The sequence below is a fragment of the Patella vulgata genome, chromosome 3 (assembly GCF_932274485.2).
Source record: "Patella vulgata chromosome 3, xgPatVulg1.2, whole genome shotgun sequence".
Taxonomy (NCBI): domain Eukaryota; kingdom Metazoa; phylum Mollusca; class Gastropoda; family Patellidae; genus Patella; species Patella vulgata.
In genome coordinates this window covers 50,046,522-50,067,813 of record NC_065881.2, presented here as the reverse complement: position 1 = coordinate 50,067,813, position 21,292 = coordinate 50,046,522, and the positions used below count along the sequence as shown (strand labels likewise).

At 33.1% G+C, this 21,292-nt stretch overlaps 1 protein-coding gene across 3 annotated transcripts; it reads left to right on the top strand.

The window, feature by feature from the left end:
* The first annotated feature begins 298 nt into the window (after positions 1–298).
* LOC126815382 (ras-related protein Rab-11B) lies at positions 299–20,347 on the top strand. Of its 3 annotated transcripts, none has more exons than XM_050540994.2 (7): positions 299–354; positions 5,816–5,895; positions 8,646–8,757; positions 10,097–10,180; positions 14,042–14,235; positions 15,011–15,091; positions 15,838–20,347. In XM_050540994.2, exons 2-7 carry the CDS (start codon positions 5,859–5,861, stop codon positions 15,951–15,953), a joined length of 624 nt encoding a protein of 207 aa, XP_050396951.1. In that variant the 5' UTR covers positions 299–354; positions 5,816–5,858; the 3' UTR covers positions 15,954–20,347. The 3 variants fall into 3 exon arrangements, with proteins under 3 accessions (XP_050396951.1, XP_050396952.1, XP_050396953.1); XM_050540995.2 differs by lacking the exon at positions 299–354 and adding an exon at positions 371–402; XM_050540996.2 differs by lacking the exon at positions 299–354 and adding an exon at positions 5,293–5,313.
* The last annotated feature ends 945 nt before the right edge of the window (positions 20,348–21,292 follow it).

Sequence of the window (21,292 nt, the reverse complement as noted above, 5' to 3'; positions counted from 1 at the left end):
GTCAACCTCAGACAAACTTTGGTGGAAGATGGAAACCGAGTAAAAAAAGGAGCCAGAATTAACATTGGAGTAAATGGGGAAATTAATGGTGGTCTGCTTCCAATTTATTAATTGGAGTTTTCTCCCCTATATCATAATTCTGATTTTATGTTAGCATTCCTTTATCGGATCATTACAATCATGGCTTGCAATTTCAAATAATTAAAAAGCTGTTTATAATTATCTACTCTCTGCGTTCCTCATATAAATTTACAGGCGGTGTTCACTTTCCAAAAGGAGCGCATTTATACGAGACTAAATTCACCTGTGTGTTACCTGACAGGTGAAAAGCAAACTTCCGGTTGTAATGTCCAGGTAAGTGAAAATCAAAACAATAGCTAATGGTTATCTTTTGCGTCGAAGGTAATTGATATTTACATATGTTCTGATACAAGATTTCACACCCACAACAATACAAGTGTGAATGAAGTCATGAAATAGAGTAAATTATAAACATTTATGATCTCGCATAATGCTATGAGTCAACTGTCATCTCATCGTATCTTTTTCGGGTCCATGAGGCATGACCAAGATATGTATTTCTTCAGTGGCGGTCAGTAGTAGGCTAGGGTAATTATAAATACTTAACCAAAATGAGTTCTGTGGTTTATGTTGGGCCAACATAATGTGGTTGATAAGTTTAATTATTTACAATGCCACTCCCTCTTTCCACTCCCTCTTCGATTTGGGCCAAAAATAAAATCTAATTTTATATATGTTGACTTTGTGATAAAATCTGCAATGGTTTGAGAATTTCAGACATTTACATGGGGCCTACTATATCAAGCTTGTGTTGAGAAAATATAACCGACTTTGTGTGTTCAACTAAGACAAAATGAAACTAAAACTAAAGAACAAAATTATAGCCCTAACATGCCAGAATAAGGGTTTAATGAATATAGGGTTCATAGGACCAAACATAATGAAAAAAGGAGGCCTACTTACGATTTTCTATTGAACACCACACAATAGCTTGGTGATGAGCTCTTTTTAAGTTCCCTGCAAATGCACCATTCGTTGGAGCATCCATGGTTGGAGTAAGACAATGGGCCTACATGGTTTAGGTGGGGATGATGACGATACATTTCAAGTTTTGGACGCCCATACCCTCACAGAAAACAAATCAACAAATAAATCTAGTGAAATCAATAACTTGGTTTTTCACCCACAACAAAGTTGTTCAGCCTAGTTAAGCAACAACTGAACTGATTGAATAGCTCAGAGTTAATTAACAATAACTTGTTATCTTGGAACATCTATGCAATACTTGTTGGAGTGATTATACATGTGGTAGCATGAGATCTAGACCTACACATACATGTTATTTTTAGATAGATATAATATTCTGTTGTAAATAAAACAAAAAATAAATGTCAATGAGGAAATGAGTTTAGGATATATGTATAATTTGACAAAATTTTTAACAAAAGTCTACCCAAAATTATATTTTTACCTACACATACCTAAAGCTACATGTACATTATCATGGTATGTTATCTTAAAATAGTATCTCATCAAAGTTTATAAGCATTTGTAGACATTTGTAAAGGAATTTGCACATTATTAAAATAACCTATTCAAAGCTTTTATACTGTGTATATCTACATGTATAGACACCTTTAAAATAAAACCTATATATACTTGCATCTTATCTGATAAATAAATAGAAAAATGAAGTCAATGATTTAGGTTGGATAATTTATGTTTCCTCTTGTTTCTTAATACAAGTATGTCATCACCCAATTATATAGAGTAGAAAGTATTGTAACACCTGCATTTGATGTACATTTAGGAGATGACATGTAATTGATTAGTAGAGGGACATATAGGTCTATGTGGAGATCATTTACAGTTAATTAATAAAGATGTCCTTTTATACATGTGGTTAATTCATTACCTGTTATGAATAGGCTAATTAAGGTTTTAACAAGATTAACATAAAGTAAAGATTGACACTTGAACATGTAGGTCTGATATATTGGTGGATGTATAATCGGTTCAAATCAAAATTGTGGGTACATGTGGATGTTTTCATGTTCTTCATGTACATAGCCTACCTGTATAACTCAAGGTACAATTTTATGGATACACAATTACTGAGTTTAATATTAAGTGATGTTTCGACGAGGATACTCTCGTCTTTATCAAGCAAATGATACAGGTATGTGAATGCAAATCAAAGAAGATACCTGTATAACTACTTTAGGGTTAAAGATCCAGCAGCACATCAAAGTTAGCTATTAAAGGATCACAAGGCAATAAGGTACTTTTCTGATAAAAGTTTTTATCCAAGACCTTAATTTTATATGTAATTTTGTATACCCCGGTGCTAAAATCGTAAAGAAGTTTCATTATACTTTTGGGTAATTTACTATTTATTTACATGTAGAAGATCAAAATTGAAATGTGTTCACCTGTCTGTCTGTCCATCAGTCTTTCTGTTCATCGATCACACCTTTTTCTTGTTAGGTTGATGCTTTATAGAACGCAGTAACTCTGCTTCCAATTTTCAATCTATGTCTGGATGTTGATCAGTTTAATATTTTGACTGAATTCGATGATGATCATTTTCTTTAGAACCCTTTAGCTTTGATTCTAATTGAGGGAGTGTGATGAATTTTTTGTATAGTTTCATTACATTAGTACCATTTCAAAGTTCAATCATGGACATTCTCTACTTAGCTACTTAGACTAAACCAAGATAAGCAATTTGATTTTTAGATAGACTTTGGAACATGAAAACTTTGCTTTTTGCAGTACATGTAGAATGTTGAGATTTGGTGTAGATGTTCGTTAGCTGAATGTCTTGACTGTCAGTTCGATGATGAACATTTTTGCGTAGCCTAAAACAAGATTAGCCATTTGCTTTGAAACATGATAGCTTTGATTCTAATTGCGAGAAAGTGATGCAATTAGGTTTGTAGTTTAGTTATATCAATATTTTGACTAATTCTGATGATATGCATATTCTGCTCAGGTTAAGTAGAGTCATAAGCAATTTGAGTGCATGATTTTTTTTATAAAGATATTAATGTGGAAGTATGGTTTATATACCAGTATTTATTTTTATGATTACATGTAGGACAGCATATCTCTTTCTACTAGGTATGCATGTGTATATGAACATGTATTTACCCAAAATCAAAGATATCAAAGCTACAAACATTTTAACAAATCTATTGGTCTTTCTTGAATCGTTTATTATTGAACAAGAATGTGATCAATTGGTTTTTAGGTTAATTCCCTTCCAGTAAGAAAATAAAGGTCTTCCATGTTACATTGCACTGTTATAATATTTTATGAAGTAAATTTATTTTTACTTTACAAATAAAATGATAAAAACTATTTACGTTTTCGGGATATTTTTTTATGTTTGCTGATTTAGCCAGTTTTTGTGTAAATCATATTTTATGGATATTTTTATGTACTATGGTGGATTTCACTGACATATTTGAAAGTAGAATATGTTATGAATTTGTATCCATGTTCAGCCCAAGGGTACAATTCATATAGGTCATTTTGTAAAGGCTTCATAATATTCTTTATTAACCTTCAAATCGTCATTGTACATGTGTCAAAATGTTGAGCTGCTGTATTTTTTGAGAGGTGGGTGTGGCACATGATATATCAGACCATTGTCAGGAATATAATATTCATAATGGTAGCCCTGAATGTAGAAATGTAATTTTTATAAAAATTCTTCAAGAGTATCACAATTATCTCTTCAATTTGGAATGAATTAGGGGAACAACTTTTTTCCAAATGTGGGACACTCTCCAATGTACTGATTTAATTTATCGATTAAAGATGCACTATTCAAGAGCTAAATTTTACTGTTGCAAGTCTTTCTTTAGGCCTTAAATGTTATATAAATTGTTATTAAACATTTATTAATATGGCAAGACCATAATCAACTCTCTAGGCTATCAGATGCTCTTGATTTTTAACAGATTTAAAAATGATTGGCAGTTAATGATTTAATGAAAAAATGAATAACCAAGACTTTGTTTGCTATTGTAACAACGTTAGCAAAGACAATCAAGACTCCACTATTTTCAAAACAGCCCTAATTTAGCCCAGAATGAAGTAATATTCCCTTTTCATTATCTAGTTTTTAACTATTATAGCAAGAAATGTCAGCTCTTTATCTAATCTTACATAATGCCCCTTTAGAAACATAATATATATACAACCCACCTGATCAGTTTACAATAGGTGTATCTTCTTCCAGTGTTAATTGTCCCCCGCCTTTCGAAGAAAGCAGGGGACTATTAAAATGGGTTCGTCCGTCTGTCTGTCTGTCTGTCTGTCCGTCTGTCTGTCCGTCACACTTTTTGGGACACAATAACTCTCTTCCTAATTGAGCTAGAATGTTCAAACTTGGTGTATGTGTTTATTAGGTCAATGCCTTGATGGAGTTCGAAGATGAGCATTTTCCGCTTAGGGTAAGCAGAGATAAGCAATTTGATTGGTTGATGCTTTGGGACACGATAACTCTCTTCCTAATTGGGCTAGAATGTTCAAACTTGGTGTATGTGTTGATTAGGTCAATGCCTTGATGGAGTTCGAAGATGAGCATTTTCCGCTTAGGGTAAGCAGAGATAAGCAATTTGATTGGTTGATGCTTTGGGACACGATAACTTTTAATTGAGCTAGAATGTTCAAACTTGGTGTATGTGTTTATTAGGTCAATGCCTTGATGGAGTTCGAAGATGAGCATTTTCCGCTTAGGGTAAGCAGAGATAAGCAATTTGATTGGTTGATACTTTGGGGCACGATAACTCTCTTCCTAATTGAGCTAGAATGTTCAAACTTGTTGTATGTGTTGATTAGGTCAATGCCTTGATGGAGTTCGAAGATGAGCATTTTCCGCTTAGGGTAAGCAGAGATAAGCAATTTGATTGGTTGATGCTTTGGGACACGATAACTTTAGTTCTAATTAAGTGAGATTGATGAAACTTGGTGTATAGTTTCATTACAGTAATACCTTGACTAAGTTTGATAATGAGCATTTTCTGCTCAGGGTAAGCAGAGCGATACGCAATTTGATTGGTCGAGACTTTGGAAAACAATAACTCTCCTACTTTGATTGTTAGACTATAAGTAAAGATATACTGTTTGATTGTTCAATACTTTGTAAACGATAATTTGTGATAAATTTATATGTGTCCTCTAATTATTTTCCTATTTCGGCGGGGGACATCAGCCTCACTGTTGGCTTGTTCAATGCCATTTCTTTAACATGTCTGTGTATAAAGTGTATCTTGTCCACAGGTTTGTCTTGTGTAATTGTTTATGTGTGTTGCGCTTATTTTGTACATACTATTTGAGTGAATTTTGAGAACATTCCATATTTATCTGATAACATTTGAATTTTTAAGAGGATAATGATTATAAATTTATGCAACATTCTGCTTGAAAATTTCTTAAAAATGGCTCAGACTGTCTCGCAATTTAGAGTAGAATGTGACAAGAGATTTGTTATAGATGTATATACATTTTGGCCTATCAAATTAGGTGTTTTTACAAGAATAGAAAGTAGCGAATGTCCCATTAATAATAGATGATACAAGTTGTTCATGTTAATCAGATTTGTTTTATGTGTTTTACTCAAGGTGTGAAAGGGCTATATTAACAAAAGTAATCCCAAAATGACCTAGTTTGTGTTGAGTGGATGTTAAACTCTATTTATCTGTCTATAATCACAAAACTCACTATTTTTAACAGCATCATCCACCCCAATTATATTTCTATGTATTAATATTTTCTATTATAGATATATTTGTATAGTGTATAAGTTGAGTTAATGACATATTATCATGTCAGAAGAGGACCACTATGATTATATTTGGAAAGGTAATTATTTTTCTCTTTCATTGCCATGTAATATATACATTGTACCAGTTTTTCCATAAGTTTGGGCTAGGTGCCTATGGAGTTGACAATACTTGAAATTGCTATTGCTGCTTTTAAAGCTAAAGACTTATCTATTTAAAAAGGCTTTTTTTTTTAAACCATATTTTTATTCAGGTTCACTGAATGGGATTGGGGAACAGGCTTAGCTTATGTAAAACCCCTCTCCCTAAATAATTTGTATATACATATATATTATTAATACAAAAAGGGTGTATATACATAGTTAAAATGGCAAACACATACATATTATATAGATATAATAAAATGGGTGAAAATGTACAGTGTCAGTATATATGTAGTTAATAATTATACATATGCAAGCACAGTAAGAATCTTTTAATAATAATCAGCATTAGAGAGACTATACATACATAAAAGAGAAGATAAAATATTATTTGATCGAGATGAAATTAGTATCTGTTTGATATATCTATAAATTTTTGGACCTGATTAGAATTAACATCAAGACTGTAGGCTGTGGAGCCGAATAAAATACAGTTTATATTTTTAATATCCTGTTGTAATTTGTCTATGGTTTCTGTTCGTGCAATTGAATGTAAGGAACATCGCAGGAGGTAATGATCGGGACCTTCAAATATATGACCGCAGAGGCATGCGGGACTGTCAGCTTTTACCCAGTGATCCTTATCATAAGTAGATTATCTGGATATGTTTTAAAGGCTCAATACCACTCTTGTTGTAACTGAATAATATGTCCCTTTTACCCAGTGATCCTTATCATAAGTAGATTATCTGGATATGTTTTAAAGGCTCAATACCACTCTTGTTGTAACTGAATAATATGTCCCAATCTTTATTCTGGTCAACAAATTGTACTATTTTACAATATTTCAATTAATTGATGATACAAATTTCATCTGAACACACCTTATTTAAAAATTTTGAAAAATTCAACATAATGGTTTGAAAAGCCTAACGTAAACCTTTTCAAATGAAACTTCGATTTAAAAATATTTTCGAACCCTCTGGACAAGTAAAATAGGTTGTAATGGATAATTTACACAACAGGTAGGACACTTAAACATCTAGTACTTAGATAGAGATATTATTTATTTTCTGGAGCTTTCAAGCCAGCAAGAGTGTTATTGTCCCTTTAATGACAGTAATTTTATCCTGTTTTATTATGTAAATGCAATAGTGTTTTGCTCTATTTGTCTTTGTAGAGTTATACACATAAGCACATTTAATTATTTGGCAGTTGTGCACCATAGAAGTACAGTGCATGTCATAATGATAATAATGATAATTTTGAATAATTATAAGCGTCATTCAAAGGGAAACGTAATGCCTAAATATTTCATAACATAATAAATTAAGGCCATAATCATATAAAAGAAAAAAGTTGAATTATCAAAGTAATGAATATAAATAATACATGTATGTACATGTAGCTGCAGGCATGCAAATATGTGGTGTGCTGTGTGATTGTTCATATATCTAGGAACTACTAGATTGTTTGTCCTGTGCTGTCTCGATTTTAAATATACTTCCTACTGACTTGGTCATGAGGAATTCCCTATCACTAGGTAGAAGTGTATGAATTCCATGCCTGAGGTCACTACTTCAATTCCAAACAGGAGCATCATGTTACAACTACATAAAATGTGTCTTACCTTAAGTGACAAGAATACAGTTTGAGAATCTCAGATGCAGCATGAACTTACAGACATGTACCTAAGACATAGGTTATGTCATGCATTGCAGCTTATGGTTGCCATGATGAATATACCATTATATGGACCTGCAATTGGTCAGTACAGATTGACCTGAGCAGCATTGCTCATTCCCAACTTATCATTTATAACTGGATTATCCAGTTGAAGATCATCCATATAGCTGTTACGTATTACTCTAATTCAGTCAAAAACAAGAACTGATTTCCTCTTTCGCATCATTTTCGGAATCTTCAGCTCACTGTTATGGATGAACCATTACAAAGATCTCTATGTTAAGATTTATATTTTTGACTTTTTAACCATTTCCGTCACATATGGGGTAAAATTTATGGGCAAAAACACTGCTCTATAATATTATAGCAATCGAATACCTTGCCAATTAACAGTTACAGTCCGTATTCATCACTGGCTCTAACTGTTAAATTTATTAAATTAAATTTGAACAATATAGGTTTCAACTTATCTATACTGTTAAAAGAAATCAGATTTGATTTTGGACTAGGACTGGTGCAAACGTATATTATTGGGAAAATGCATTAAGATTTAGCCTTCTGTTAGCATGGTTAACATGTGCGTGTTGTATCATAAGGTCTGTCATTGAGTCAGCTGGTGTGGTTTCGATTCCCCGGTTGTACGTGACAAAGAGTAGGGTCGCCTGTCCAACCGTGTGGGTTTCCTCCTGGTCCTCTGGTTTCCTCCCACTGCTAAAGACCCCTACGCACAAGCGAATTATTGAAATAAAATTGAACCATATGTTAGTCCCGAAAATGACCTCGTTTGTGTCGAGTGGACGTTAAACTGTTTAACAGTTGCCTATTTTAAGATATTTCTGAATTTGATTTACATGTATGTATCTGTGATCTATTGATTTTTTTGTGAATGTATCTGTGATCTTTTGATATATTTGTGAATGTATCTGTGATCTTTTGAAATATTTGTGAATGTACATGTATCTGTGATATTTTTATATATTTAACATTTTTCCTCGTCTAGTTGTGTTAGTAGGTGATTCTGGTGTAGGAAAGACAAATCTACTGTCAAGATTTACACGCAATGAATTTAACGCTGAGAGTAAAAGTACAATAGGTGTAGAATTTGCAACAAGGTAAACAATGTTTTGGGTGGAGACCCATACTCTATTGAATGTGTACATGTATATGTATATGTATGTATGTATATATAAGTGTCTTAAGTTCACAACAGGAATGTGACATTTCAAGGTGAGCAGAAATAGCTGTGTACCTGTGTATCCCAAATGCGTCTGTATGTTTTTAATAGAAAATATTGCCTAAATTCTAAACAGAATATGTACATGTAGGCCAAGAAAGTACCTCAGGTTGTCATTGGTGCAGGATGGAGGACTTGACAAAGTACAGTGTCAAATAGTTCAGAATGGACAACAAAAAAGGAGTCGCATGTACATAAAAGAACCCTTGACAGCTGGAATATGAATTTAGAATAGACTGTATCGGCACCACTGCCCTGATATCATCAACGACCTTAAATAGGACACATTTTAACCATGTATTCTAGTTTGCTATATCTTTCTATATCTGTTGGGGATCACGTGGCTAAGTGGGTAAGGCGCTGGCTCGCTAGCCTGGAGGTCGGGTGTTCGATCCCTGCATTGGCCGAGAAAGTTCATCCAGATTTTCTGGCGTGGTTTCCCCTTGTCAGTGATGCAGGACGGAGGGCCTGATAAGGACAGCTGTCTAGTCATTCGGATGAGACGAAAACCTGAGGTCCCCTGTACACATTGGCGTGCACGTAAAAGATCCCTTGACAGTTGGAATTCGATATAAGAGTAGGCCGTAGTGCCGCTCTCCGGGCAAAATTTCCCTCATAGCACACTGTATGGCGTATGCCCATCTTCATTAGCCCAGTTCGGAGCAAAACAGTAGGACGTTAAACCCCATTTCATTTCATTTCATTTCTATATCTGTCACAGATATATTATATGTGATCAAAACTTGCCACGTTTATGGAAGCAAGAAAAAAAACCAATAATTAGAATGTCTGGTACATGTGCATGTATCCTCAGTGTATGTATATAAGAGAATAGTAAAGTATCAGTTTAATTTTTAAATACCAGTACATGTACCAATCAGACAAAATAGTTCTCAAAAATTAATTTTATACTAAATTAATTGTAGTCAGAATATCTTGAGCTTTTCTTAGCTCCCTGCTTCGCAAACTTTACTGGCATTCAGAGATTATTTTAACTATATTTGCTTCATAGACCATAATGAAGAGGCTTTCATACTGGGTGGAGTATTAGGTAAACATTAAGTAACAATTACACCTACTTGGAAAATACTCCCCAACCCCCAAAACACAAAAACCCCATAGAATTCAATATTTATTTTGTCTTAATATTGTTCATAAAGTTGTACTACATGTATAAAATAATTATTTTTCTTCTAATTGGTTTTATTTGCTGACAGAAATGTAAATATTAAAGGAAAGACAATCAGAGCACAAATATGGGATACAGCAGGTCAAGAGAGATACAGGGCAATAACCAGTGTGTAAGTATTAAGTTGTTCTTAGATTTCAATTATCCATTACAGTTAAACTGTCCTTCAATTATATATCAGTCACACAATATATGTTATTGTCCCCTGCCGTCTGTTTGTCTGTCCGCCAGTCACACTTTTTGGGACACAATAACTCTCTTTCTAATTGAGCTAGAATGTTCAAACTTGGTGTAGGTGTTTATTAGGTCAATGCCTTGATGAAGTTCGAAGATGAGCATTTTCTGCTTAGGGTAAGCAGAGATAAGCAATTTGATTGGTTGATGCTTTGGAACACGATAACTTTAGTTCTAATTAAGTTGGAGTGATGAAACTTGGTTTATAGTTTCATTACATCATAACCTTGACTCAGTTCGATAATGAGCATTTTCTACTCAGGGTAAGCAGAGCGATAAGCAATTTGATTGGCCGAGACTTTGCAACACAATAACCCTCCTTCTAATTGAACTTAGTTTAGTTGTATTAGGCAAATGGAGTTCGAAGATGAGCATTTTCTGCTTAGTGTAAGCAGAGATAAGCAATTTGATTGATTGATGATTTTGGACACGCTAACTTCTAATTAAGTGAAAGTGATGAAATTTGGTGTATAGTTTCATTACATCAATACCTTGACTAAGTTCGATAATGAGCATTTTTTGCTCAGGGTAAGCAGAGCGGTAAGCAATTTGATTGGTCGAGACTTTGGAACACAATAACTCTGCTTCTATTTGAGCTAGAACATTCAAATTTGGTCTTATTATAGTGTCTCATCAACACTTGCTCCTGAATATGAGCTCTTGCAAGAATCGTGTCTCTAAATCTACTGTCTCATTCAAAAAGCTTATTCTATTTTCTTGATGAAGATTGGTGTATTGAATGTCAAATTAAAAATGATTTTTTATGAGATGAATTGACTAATTTCAAAATTTTCTAGAGCCTGGGGAGAGAGACCCCCCGCACCCCCCCCCCCCCCTATCTTTTGGTACCCTGGCCCTCGCGCCGTTTCAGCGCCCCTGATTATATTGTCACTTTGTAAAGTGACCCTGAACATGTTATATGAAAGGGCACACTATAAATATGTTGTAATAATAATAATAAATAGAAAGTTTTTGTCTGCTACGTACATGACATAATTACTACTATTAATTCCAGGAAATAAACTAATATTCTAACATAAACAAACAGATAAAGGAAACTATATTGATTTGAAAGATTAATAGTTTTAAGAAATCTTAACTAAAATCTGATCATTTCATTTGAAACAAATAGTTGACTGGCATGCCAAAAATTGAATTAGTTTCAATTGAAACGTATATTTGAACGACATTCCAAAAATTGACATAGTTTCAAGAAATCTTAAAATACACCCAAAACGGTCCAAAAACTGATCTTTTGAATTTAAGCAAATATTTGAATGGCATTCCAGAAATTGAGTTTGAATATTTGAATAGTAAAACAAGCATTGATGTGACCACTACTACATGTATATGAGACTTTATTTGATCAGTTATACTACAGCGGGAAATGGTTTTATCTTGCTGATCATACAAAGGTTTACAAATATCACTAGCTTTCCCACCATTAGTTCAATTCAATCAATAGAATATTAGTGACTAATAAATTATATATGCTATGATTACTGAAGCAAGTCTTAAATCATCACAAAATATCAATTAACCTTGATGAAATTTACACCTGAGTTAACCCTTTATTGTCCCCCACCTTTCGAAGAAAGCAGGGGACTATTAAAATGGGTTTGTCTGTCTGTCACACTTTTTGGGAAACAATAAGTCTCCTTCTAATTGAGCTAGAATGTCCAAACTTGGTGTAGGTGTTTATTAGGTCAATGCCTTGACAGAGTTCGAAGATGAGCGCTTTCTGCTTAAGCAGTGGACACATTTGCCGAATCGTTCGGCCGAATCAATCGGCGCTGAATTTTATTCGGCCGAATGGGTGGACACATTAGCCGAATGCTTCGCCCGATTCAACCTGCCGATTGCATCACCTTTCACATCACATGATTAAACATGGCGGCGTCTATGTCTTCAATCCATCATATGACTTCTCGATATGAGTGGTGAAATGAAATGAAATGAAATGGGGTTTAACGTCCTACTGTTCTGCTCCTAACCTGGGCTAATGAAGACGGGCATACGCCATACAGTGTGCTATGAGGGAAATTTTGCCCGGACAGCGGCACTATGGCCTACTCTTATATCGAATTCCAACTGCCAAGGGATCTTTTACTTGCACGCCAATGTGTACACGGGACCTCGGTTTTTCGTCCCATCCGAATGACTAGACAGCTTTCCTTGTCAGCCCCTCCGTCCTGCATCACTGACAAGGGAGAACCACACCGGAAAATCTGGATGAACTTTCTCGGCCAATGCAGGGATCGAACACCCGACCTCCAGGCTAGCGAGCTAGCGTCTTACCCACTTAGCCACGTGATCCCCATATGAGTGGTGATTGGCTAATGAATACTATATTCGGCCGAATGCTTCGGCGAAGCGGACACACCAGGCGAATATAATTCGCCCGAATAAATATTCGGCCGAATATATCAAACCTGCTTGATTCGGGCGAACCATTCGGCCGAATGACAGTGGACACACTAGGCGAATTTCGACGCCGATTGATTCAGCCGAATCATTCGGCTATAGTGTGTCCACCGCTTAAGGGTAGGCAGAGATAAGCAATTTGATTGCTTGATGCTTTAGGACATGATAACTTTAGTTCTAATTAAGTGAGAGTGATGAAACTTGATGTATAGTTTCATTACATCAATACCTTGACTAAGTTCGATAATGAGCATTTTCTGCTCAGGGTAAGCAGAGCAATAAGCAATTTGATTGGTCAAGACTTTGGAACACAATAACTCTCCTTCTAATTGAGCTAAAATGTTCAAATTTGGTCTTATTATAGTGTCTCATCAACACTTGCTCCTGAATATGAGCTCTTGCAAGAATCGTGTCTCTAAATCTACTGTCTCGTGTAGGTGTTTATTAGGTCAATGCCTTGATGGTGTTTAACGATGAGCGTTTTCTGTGTAGGGTAAGCAGAGATAAGCAATTTGATTGGTTGATGCTTTGGGACACGATAACTTTAGTTCTAATTAAGTGAGAGTAATGAAATTTGGTGTATTGTTTTGATTTATTACATCCATACCTTGACTAAGTTTGATAATGAACATTTTCTGCACAGGATAAGCAGGTCGATAAGCAAATTGATTGGTTGAGACTTTAGAACACAATAACTTTCATTCTAATTGAGCTAGAATGTTCACATTTGGCGTAGGTGTTTATTAGGTGAATGCCTTGATGGATTTCGAAGATGAGAATTTTCTGCTTAGGGTAAGCAGAGATAAGCAATTTGATTGGTTGATTCTTTGGGACACGATAACTTCAGTTATAATTAAGTGAAAGTGATGAAACTCCGAGTATAGATTCATTATATCATTACCTTGACTAAGTTCGATGATGAGAATATTCTGCTCAAGCTGAGGAGAAATAAGCAATTTGATTGGTTAAGACCTTTTAATTGAGGTAGAATATTTAAACTTGATGTAGATGTTGATTAGGTGAATGTCTTGACTGAGTTCAATGATTAACATTTCGAGCTAAAGCTAAACAGAGCTAAGCAATTTCATTGGTCAATGCTTTAGGACAAGATAACTTTGATTCTATCTGATAGAGAGTGATGAAACTTAGTGTATAGTTGATAATCAGTTTGATTGCTTGATACTTTTTATAAAAAAACTTTGTTTTGCCAATTATGTACGCATCTAAAATTTGGTTAAAAGAAATAATAAAAAATATGTTAAAGAACTAGGTTGTTCATGGAAGAGGACAGGTAATTATTATTATGTGATTTCAGATATTATCGAGGTGCAGTGGGAGCTTTAGTTGTATATGATATCACAAAACAGAACACATTTGATAGCTTACAGAAATGGCTAGAAGAATTACGTGAACATTCCGATCCTCATTGTAATATTATGTTAGTGGGCAATAAAACAGATTTAAATCATCTTAAAGAAGTTATGCAAGAAGAGGGCAGAGCATTTGCAGGTAAAATTTGTTATTAGTTATTGTATAATGTTCTCTTTCATTTCCTTAAATGTTGGTTGGGTGGCCGAATGGTTAACGCGTATGCGTTGCATCATTAGCTATGTCTTTGGCTTTGAGTCAAGTGGCATGGTTTTGATTCTGCGCTTGTACGTGTCAAGGAGTAGGGTTGCCTGTCCAACCTTGTGGGTTTTCTCTGGGTCCTCTAGTTACCTCCCACTGCTAAAGACCCCTACGCGCAAGCGAACTAATGAAATAAAATTTGAACCATGTATTATTCCCGAAATTTCCTACTTTGTGTCAAGTGAACATTAAACCCCACTTCTCTCTCGCTCAAATTTCCTTAAAGGCACTGAAACTCTTTTAATTTAGGTCAAAATAAATTATTTAAATTTTTCTTTAGAAAGTTTGGGCATTTTTTTGCAATCTTTAGTTTCAAATTTTGCTTACTGTGTGGACAGCAGAACACAAAATCTATTATATCTCAACAATGGTTATATTTATAGATGTACAATCTTCAACCATGATAGACTGTCATCAGTGTCATCCTACAAAAAACAGATTAACTTATAAAATCCAATGATTGAAATCAACAAGTATATTTTTTCTCAAATCAAGATGTCTGGCAACAGTGTCATATTTTATTAGCAAAACTTATTTTTAAGTGCAGAATAATCTATGTTGTATATCTAAATATACACAACTTTATATAGAATTGGATATACATTTATGTACCAATATATTATGTGAGCTAAATCTGCTTGTACAAAATTTTCAGAAAAAGAAAGAATTTCATTTGTTGAAACATCAGCACTTGATGCCTCTAATGTTGGAGAAGCTTTCAATAATCTTTTAGTGGGTAAGTTCTAAACATGCATTATTATACTTCCACCCATATTTTAAGTAGGAGTTTATTTTCGTCACCCTAATTTGAACCAATTTAAAGTTTTGAGATCCAATTTTCAATTTCAAACTTGCTGGGATTGTTTAGCAAGTACACGTACTAAGAAGGGAAGTCAATCAAATTTTAACCTTTTGCAATGATATTTAGTGACTAGGATGGTTCAGTTAGTCGTAACAAAATTCAGATCATTCAAATTAATTAACCATTGATTGTAAATTGCCATTCCATATTATCAATTAAAGCAAAGTGACAGAGTGTTAGGACACTGAACTCAAAACTGGAATCTTCCAGGATTAAATCCTAGGATTGGGCAAGGAATTTCCTTCTGGATTTTTCAACCCAGATTCTCTCTTATCAGGGTTAATGTCTGCAGGGCCAACAGTTACAGGTTTTGACATCTAGTGCCCAATGTAGAGCAGGTAAAAGATACCTTGGCAGTTATATTTCAGTGGAAAAATGGAAACTCAAAATTATCATTTGTATATTGTACACTTAATCATAGAAATAATAAATTACTGTGTAACTGAAGAATTGTCTTTGTGAAACCTTCTTTCAAACAGAATTTGACTTCACAGAAATATTTACTATGTTTCCTAATTGATGGTTGTGTAATTTTCGATACTGATTGTCAAGAACTGTATTTTTATAATATATTATTGGAATTGTTCAAATAAAAATTAGAATTGTCTTTGCTTATTTAGATATATACAAAACACAAGTAGAAGATCAGCCTAGTCCACCACCACCTAAAGAAAGCAATCGAAAACTTGAACTTCCAGAAGATACAACACCACAGCAATCAGACTGTAGTTGTTGAAACTATTGCATTAATATATGTGATACATATTGTCTCTTCTTTCAGCAGCTATAAGAACCATAAAATACCCATCTGGAAAGTTTTAATTTGAGCGTGACAATACATATCTTCCATACTAGAGGGTAGAAACTTCAAATTTCCCATTTTGTTTTTAAACCATTCATGAGCTTTCAGATTTTTAACAGAATGTTGCATGGAGAAATCTAAAAGCTACAGAAATGGTAGCACCATCAGTCCACTCAAGTGGTTGTGAAGTATTTCCAAAACATTTATGGGATATCAGTGTATTGATTAGGAAGTGTTGTCTAGATTTTTTGTAATTAGATGTTAAGGAAGAAAAATAGGTTATGTTAAAAGACAGCATTGCATTAATAGTACTTACCGGTATTTATATTACATGTCCAGAAGACTAAAACTGTGCTTGAAAAATTATCAAGGGAGACAACAAATTTTAAACGGTAAATACAATTTTTGAAAATCTACAAGATACATGGATGCCAAGAGCTGATTATCCAATTCATCCATCCATGTAGCAAACTGGTTGATCTTGGAATATTCAACAAGGTTTGAAAATTGGGGATTACAAAAATCTTTCAAAAATTTTATTTCCTGAAGCCCCTGAAAAAATGTGGACTGAATTGAACACTGGCTAAAATTATCTGGTGAAATCTTGAATTTAAAAATGTGCTTTTTCTTCTCTGAAATGGCTTTTTATATACATTATATAATAAGTTTAAACAAAATAGTAAGATTAAATGGCATAGATATTTCTATCTGTGTCATTCTGTTTTTTTAACCATTACACTATGTACATATTATGTTATAACTTTTAGAGGAGATAACAAAAAATAAAACAAAATTCTTTATTAAATGTTTGCAAATAACATGTTTTACATTATGAACAAGAAAAGAATGTATAATTTTTTTTAAATTTAAGGCACTTTACAGTGAAATTGTAATAATATTATGTAATTTTATATTTTGGTTAATTTCTAATTTAGATTACATATTAGTTTATCAAAGAATACCTTAATTTCATAAAAAAATATTCTTGCTGTATTGCTGTGATGATAAATTTTCATACTCTAAGACAATTCGATAAATTTCAGATGTGGTACCTTTTCTGCACAATGAAGCCAATGTTTAAAATGTGTTAAAGATGTATTATGTAAGAGCTTAATCTGCATATTGCAGGTCTCTTTTCTGCCTTCAAATGTTATATAAGATTCTAGCCGTTGACCTGGCATAGCACGGGTATAGCCATAAAACAGAGGAAGCATAACTCTGTAACCGGAACTGGTAGTCCATCGCCACCGGAAGTATGTTACTCCCTGCTCCAAGCTACCCCTATACCCCAAATTTCAGCCTCGGGACAGACCTAATGTAGCCACCAAACCTAAACAGACAGACAAACAAACGAGTATATATATATATGCATATCAGTTCTCCATAGGTTTCTCCAAAGAATTTAGAATAGTGGTATTAATATACATATGTATAAAATATATTACCATAACTCCTAAATGAAAGAATAAATGAAATGGAGTTTTATAGATTATCGAGACATTTATTCATGTGACAAGTTTATAATCAACTCCATTGACCATTAGATGGCTGAGATATTGAATGGATTAGACAATGTGCACTGTATGTTCGTTACAGGTTAATATGGACGCCACTCAGGGAGACTGCCGATTGAAAGAATAATAATTGAGACTTTGTCTATTATCATAGCAATGGTATTTGCAATTGAAACTTCAAACATTCATAATTTTGCCCAGAATAAAGTAATTTGACTAGATTTTTTAACATATTCGTTTTTCATTATCTATATTAAAACTACTATAGCAAGAATGGTCAGCTCTTTTTCTATATCTTACATAATGTATCTTTAAGGTGTGTGGACACTTTTATTGTTAAAGCAAACAGGAAGACTAAATCATATTCAGATACATCAAGTGTTATAGATTTCTGTTACTTATATTTGTTGTGAAATTATATACGGTTCTGGTAGTTTTAAATCAAAAGTTTTTATGTTTCAAAAATCAATCAAATGAATATTATTTACCTTGGATTTTCTTAATAGTATTATATAGAAATGGTGTATTATAACGTCCAAGCATAATTTATAATAAAACCTAACACATTGCATTTTTTTGTTTTATTAATTGTACTCAATATATATTTATGGATTATGGAAACTAGTTTGAAGTTATTGAACATATCAAGATAAATATGGATTCCTATAACCTTTACCTTTATATTGTACTACTTACTGGCCAATACCTTAATCCAATTAAAATTATACCAGTATGCCTACCATGTATCATAAACTGCATTTTTGAATCCCAAAGAAATGTCATGGGTAACCACAGTGTTAGATTGGAGAAACCATCTAAGTTTGGATTGCACTGCAGTTCTTTTAAAATTAATACCAAGATAGTTTTTCTAGAAAATATTAAAAAGACCAATCTTGAGATCATCTTGGTGATTTGAATTTAAAAGACAGTGTATTCCTAGTTAGCTGTGGTTATCAATGTTTTTTTTACTTAACATTTATCTCACTAAGGGCTATACAGTAGATTTATTTTAGAAAATAACTGGGGGGTTTTGAATAATGGTCATTTTAATATGCTTTCATGAATAATAGATTATCTAGACTTAATACTGTATTTTACGCTTAGATGGAAATTTTAAAATATGGTAGCATAGATAGTCTGCCTGTAAATATTGTTATTATTTTAAGTGCCTAATTTAATAGTAAATTCAATTTTTGTATATGTGTAGATTTAATTTTTTTCATTGTTTAGATGTTTAACCAATGGTCAAATTCATGGAGATTTATAATCTGGCTTTTTTTAGGCAGTGTGAATAATATATTTTTTCTTCACATTTAGTGTGTATGGAATATGAATTGCTTTGAGCTTTTGAAAATAGAAATTAATTTAAAAATTGCATTGCCAATAAAGCGGTACCTGTGTGCAGTATATTTTGGTTAAAAAACAATACCATAGTCTGTCTATATTCTGTATTAATTAAAAAGATTTTAAAAGAAATTGGTCAAAAGATCTATCTTCATCTTATAAGGGCAACAAATCATGATTTAAATAAATCTCATTTAGATTTAGAATCTCTTAGCATGACGAGAAATTGTATTAACATACTATATATATATTTATGTATATCTATCTTATTATTCTACACCTTTTCTTCAATCATTCCTATATATTGATCTTAAGAGTGCTTTTTTAATAATTCTTTAACATTTTAAATTTGATGGGGTATTTTCAATGACATTGCTTCCCTGCATTCCATATTACTGCCTGAAATTTTTCTCAAAAAAAAGATTGGATTTTCCTATAACTGAAATGACTTGTTTACATTGATTGTGTTTTAATGTAGTGGATATAAATGTGCTTCATCCTGATACAAATGATGTAATAACTTTATTTATGAATATGAATAACATTAATGTTAATGATAATTTTCAGGAATATAATCAATTCTAAAAAGTTGATATAAATAAATCAGTAATGCATTCCCAATATCTGTTTTGGTCAATCAGTTATACATTAGTATTTATTATATTAAATGGAACAGAAAGTGCGTTTTAGTCTGTGCTCAGTGTTATGCTATAAAGATTATTGTAACATGGATGGGAAATCTTCCTTTGTTCTTTTCATTGAATAAGCGATTGTTTTCCCTGTAGAAGATTGGGTGGAGCTTAACCGTGCAATAACTAGACATGTTCAATTTTATTGCACTCTTTTACTGGTTTACACTAGTTTTAGTAGAAATCATATAGAGAAGTGGGGTGGGTTTTCTGTGTAATAACAATAAGCATGTTGAGCAGGTGTCAATGTTACAAGTCATTTATAGCATGCTTCATTCGTTAACAGGTTTAACATCTTGACCTATAAATATAACTTAATTTTTACATATAGTCTATTATTACATATATTGATATATATATAGCACTCTTAAAATATTTACCTTTAATACATCCACATTAAATGTGGGTATATATATTGTCCTCCTCCCCATCATCCATCCATAATTATTTGTGAACACTCCACAGGTCAAAGTTCATTTTCAAATTTACAACTAGAAAATTATATACTATTTCTGTATATATTTTGCTACATTAAAGAGAATTATTTTAAATCATTATAAATTCTACTTAATATGTGTAATGATATAGATGTAATGGTAATATGTTGTGGCCTTTATTATCTTTATACATTATTCTATATTTTACCATTAACTTTAGAAGCTTGGTTGAGGTATATATTATATATATTAAGAAGTTGTAATATTTCCCCCCACCCCCTTTATTATATACTGTAATTTTATAGTCTTATATTGTATAATTATACATGTATATATATATAAAACTAAACTTATATAATATGTTTGGTTGGTTCAATTATAAACATGTATCTACTAAAGACTGGCATAGCACAGAGCATCCTGATACACTTGGGAATTTCTCCTCCAGAAATAGTACTTGATACATAATGTAAAGATCATTTTTTCCTGCTGGTCTCTGACTAGTAATTCTCTCCTCATTGACTTCAATGTTAAATCCATACCATTTCTTGGGCAGAACATTCTGTTGAACTTAATCTTTAAAACAACCAAGAGCCCAATATCACACAATAATCTGCTAAAAAATATTGAAGGCGGTTGACCATCTGTATTTTTTTTCCATGGGCATTTAAATGAATCTATAGTTTGTGGGGTCATTTTTGTACTTGATTTCCCTAATTCATGACGTGTACTTCATGGTTGTTCTGCAGAAAATGTAAATTCCAAGTCTTAAATTCTAGAATTTGCACAAAATGCAATACAAAAGAGTGGAAAAGCGACAATTGTAAATCGGCGCTATCATGAATTCAGGGGGAACAAACACTAGCTTAGGCCTTATTGCCCCCCCCCCCCCTACCTTTTGATGAAAGCAAGGGACAATTGAAATGGGTTCGTCCTTCTTCATGTATGGCAGTATCTCTCTCCTCCAATCCGTTTGGGTCACAAATACTTTTGAGCTAGAATGTTCAGAATTGTCGCCCCAGGAAGGTCCACAAATGTGCACAAAAATTGAACTCCTCCAACAACTAGTGATACTCGTTTTAAGTTTCATCTAAATCAGATAAAAATTGTGGCCTCTTGGTGGTCCACAAACTGGGTATTACATTCTTTTACACTAGTTGCTTAAAACTCGGGCGGTCGCTTGGCGGGAAGTTTCGGTCCGATTTTCAGGAAAATCGGACTCGACCATAATTATGAATGGTTTTGAAAATAAGATATAAAAAAATGTGACTTTGAGAGGGTCTACAAGC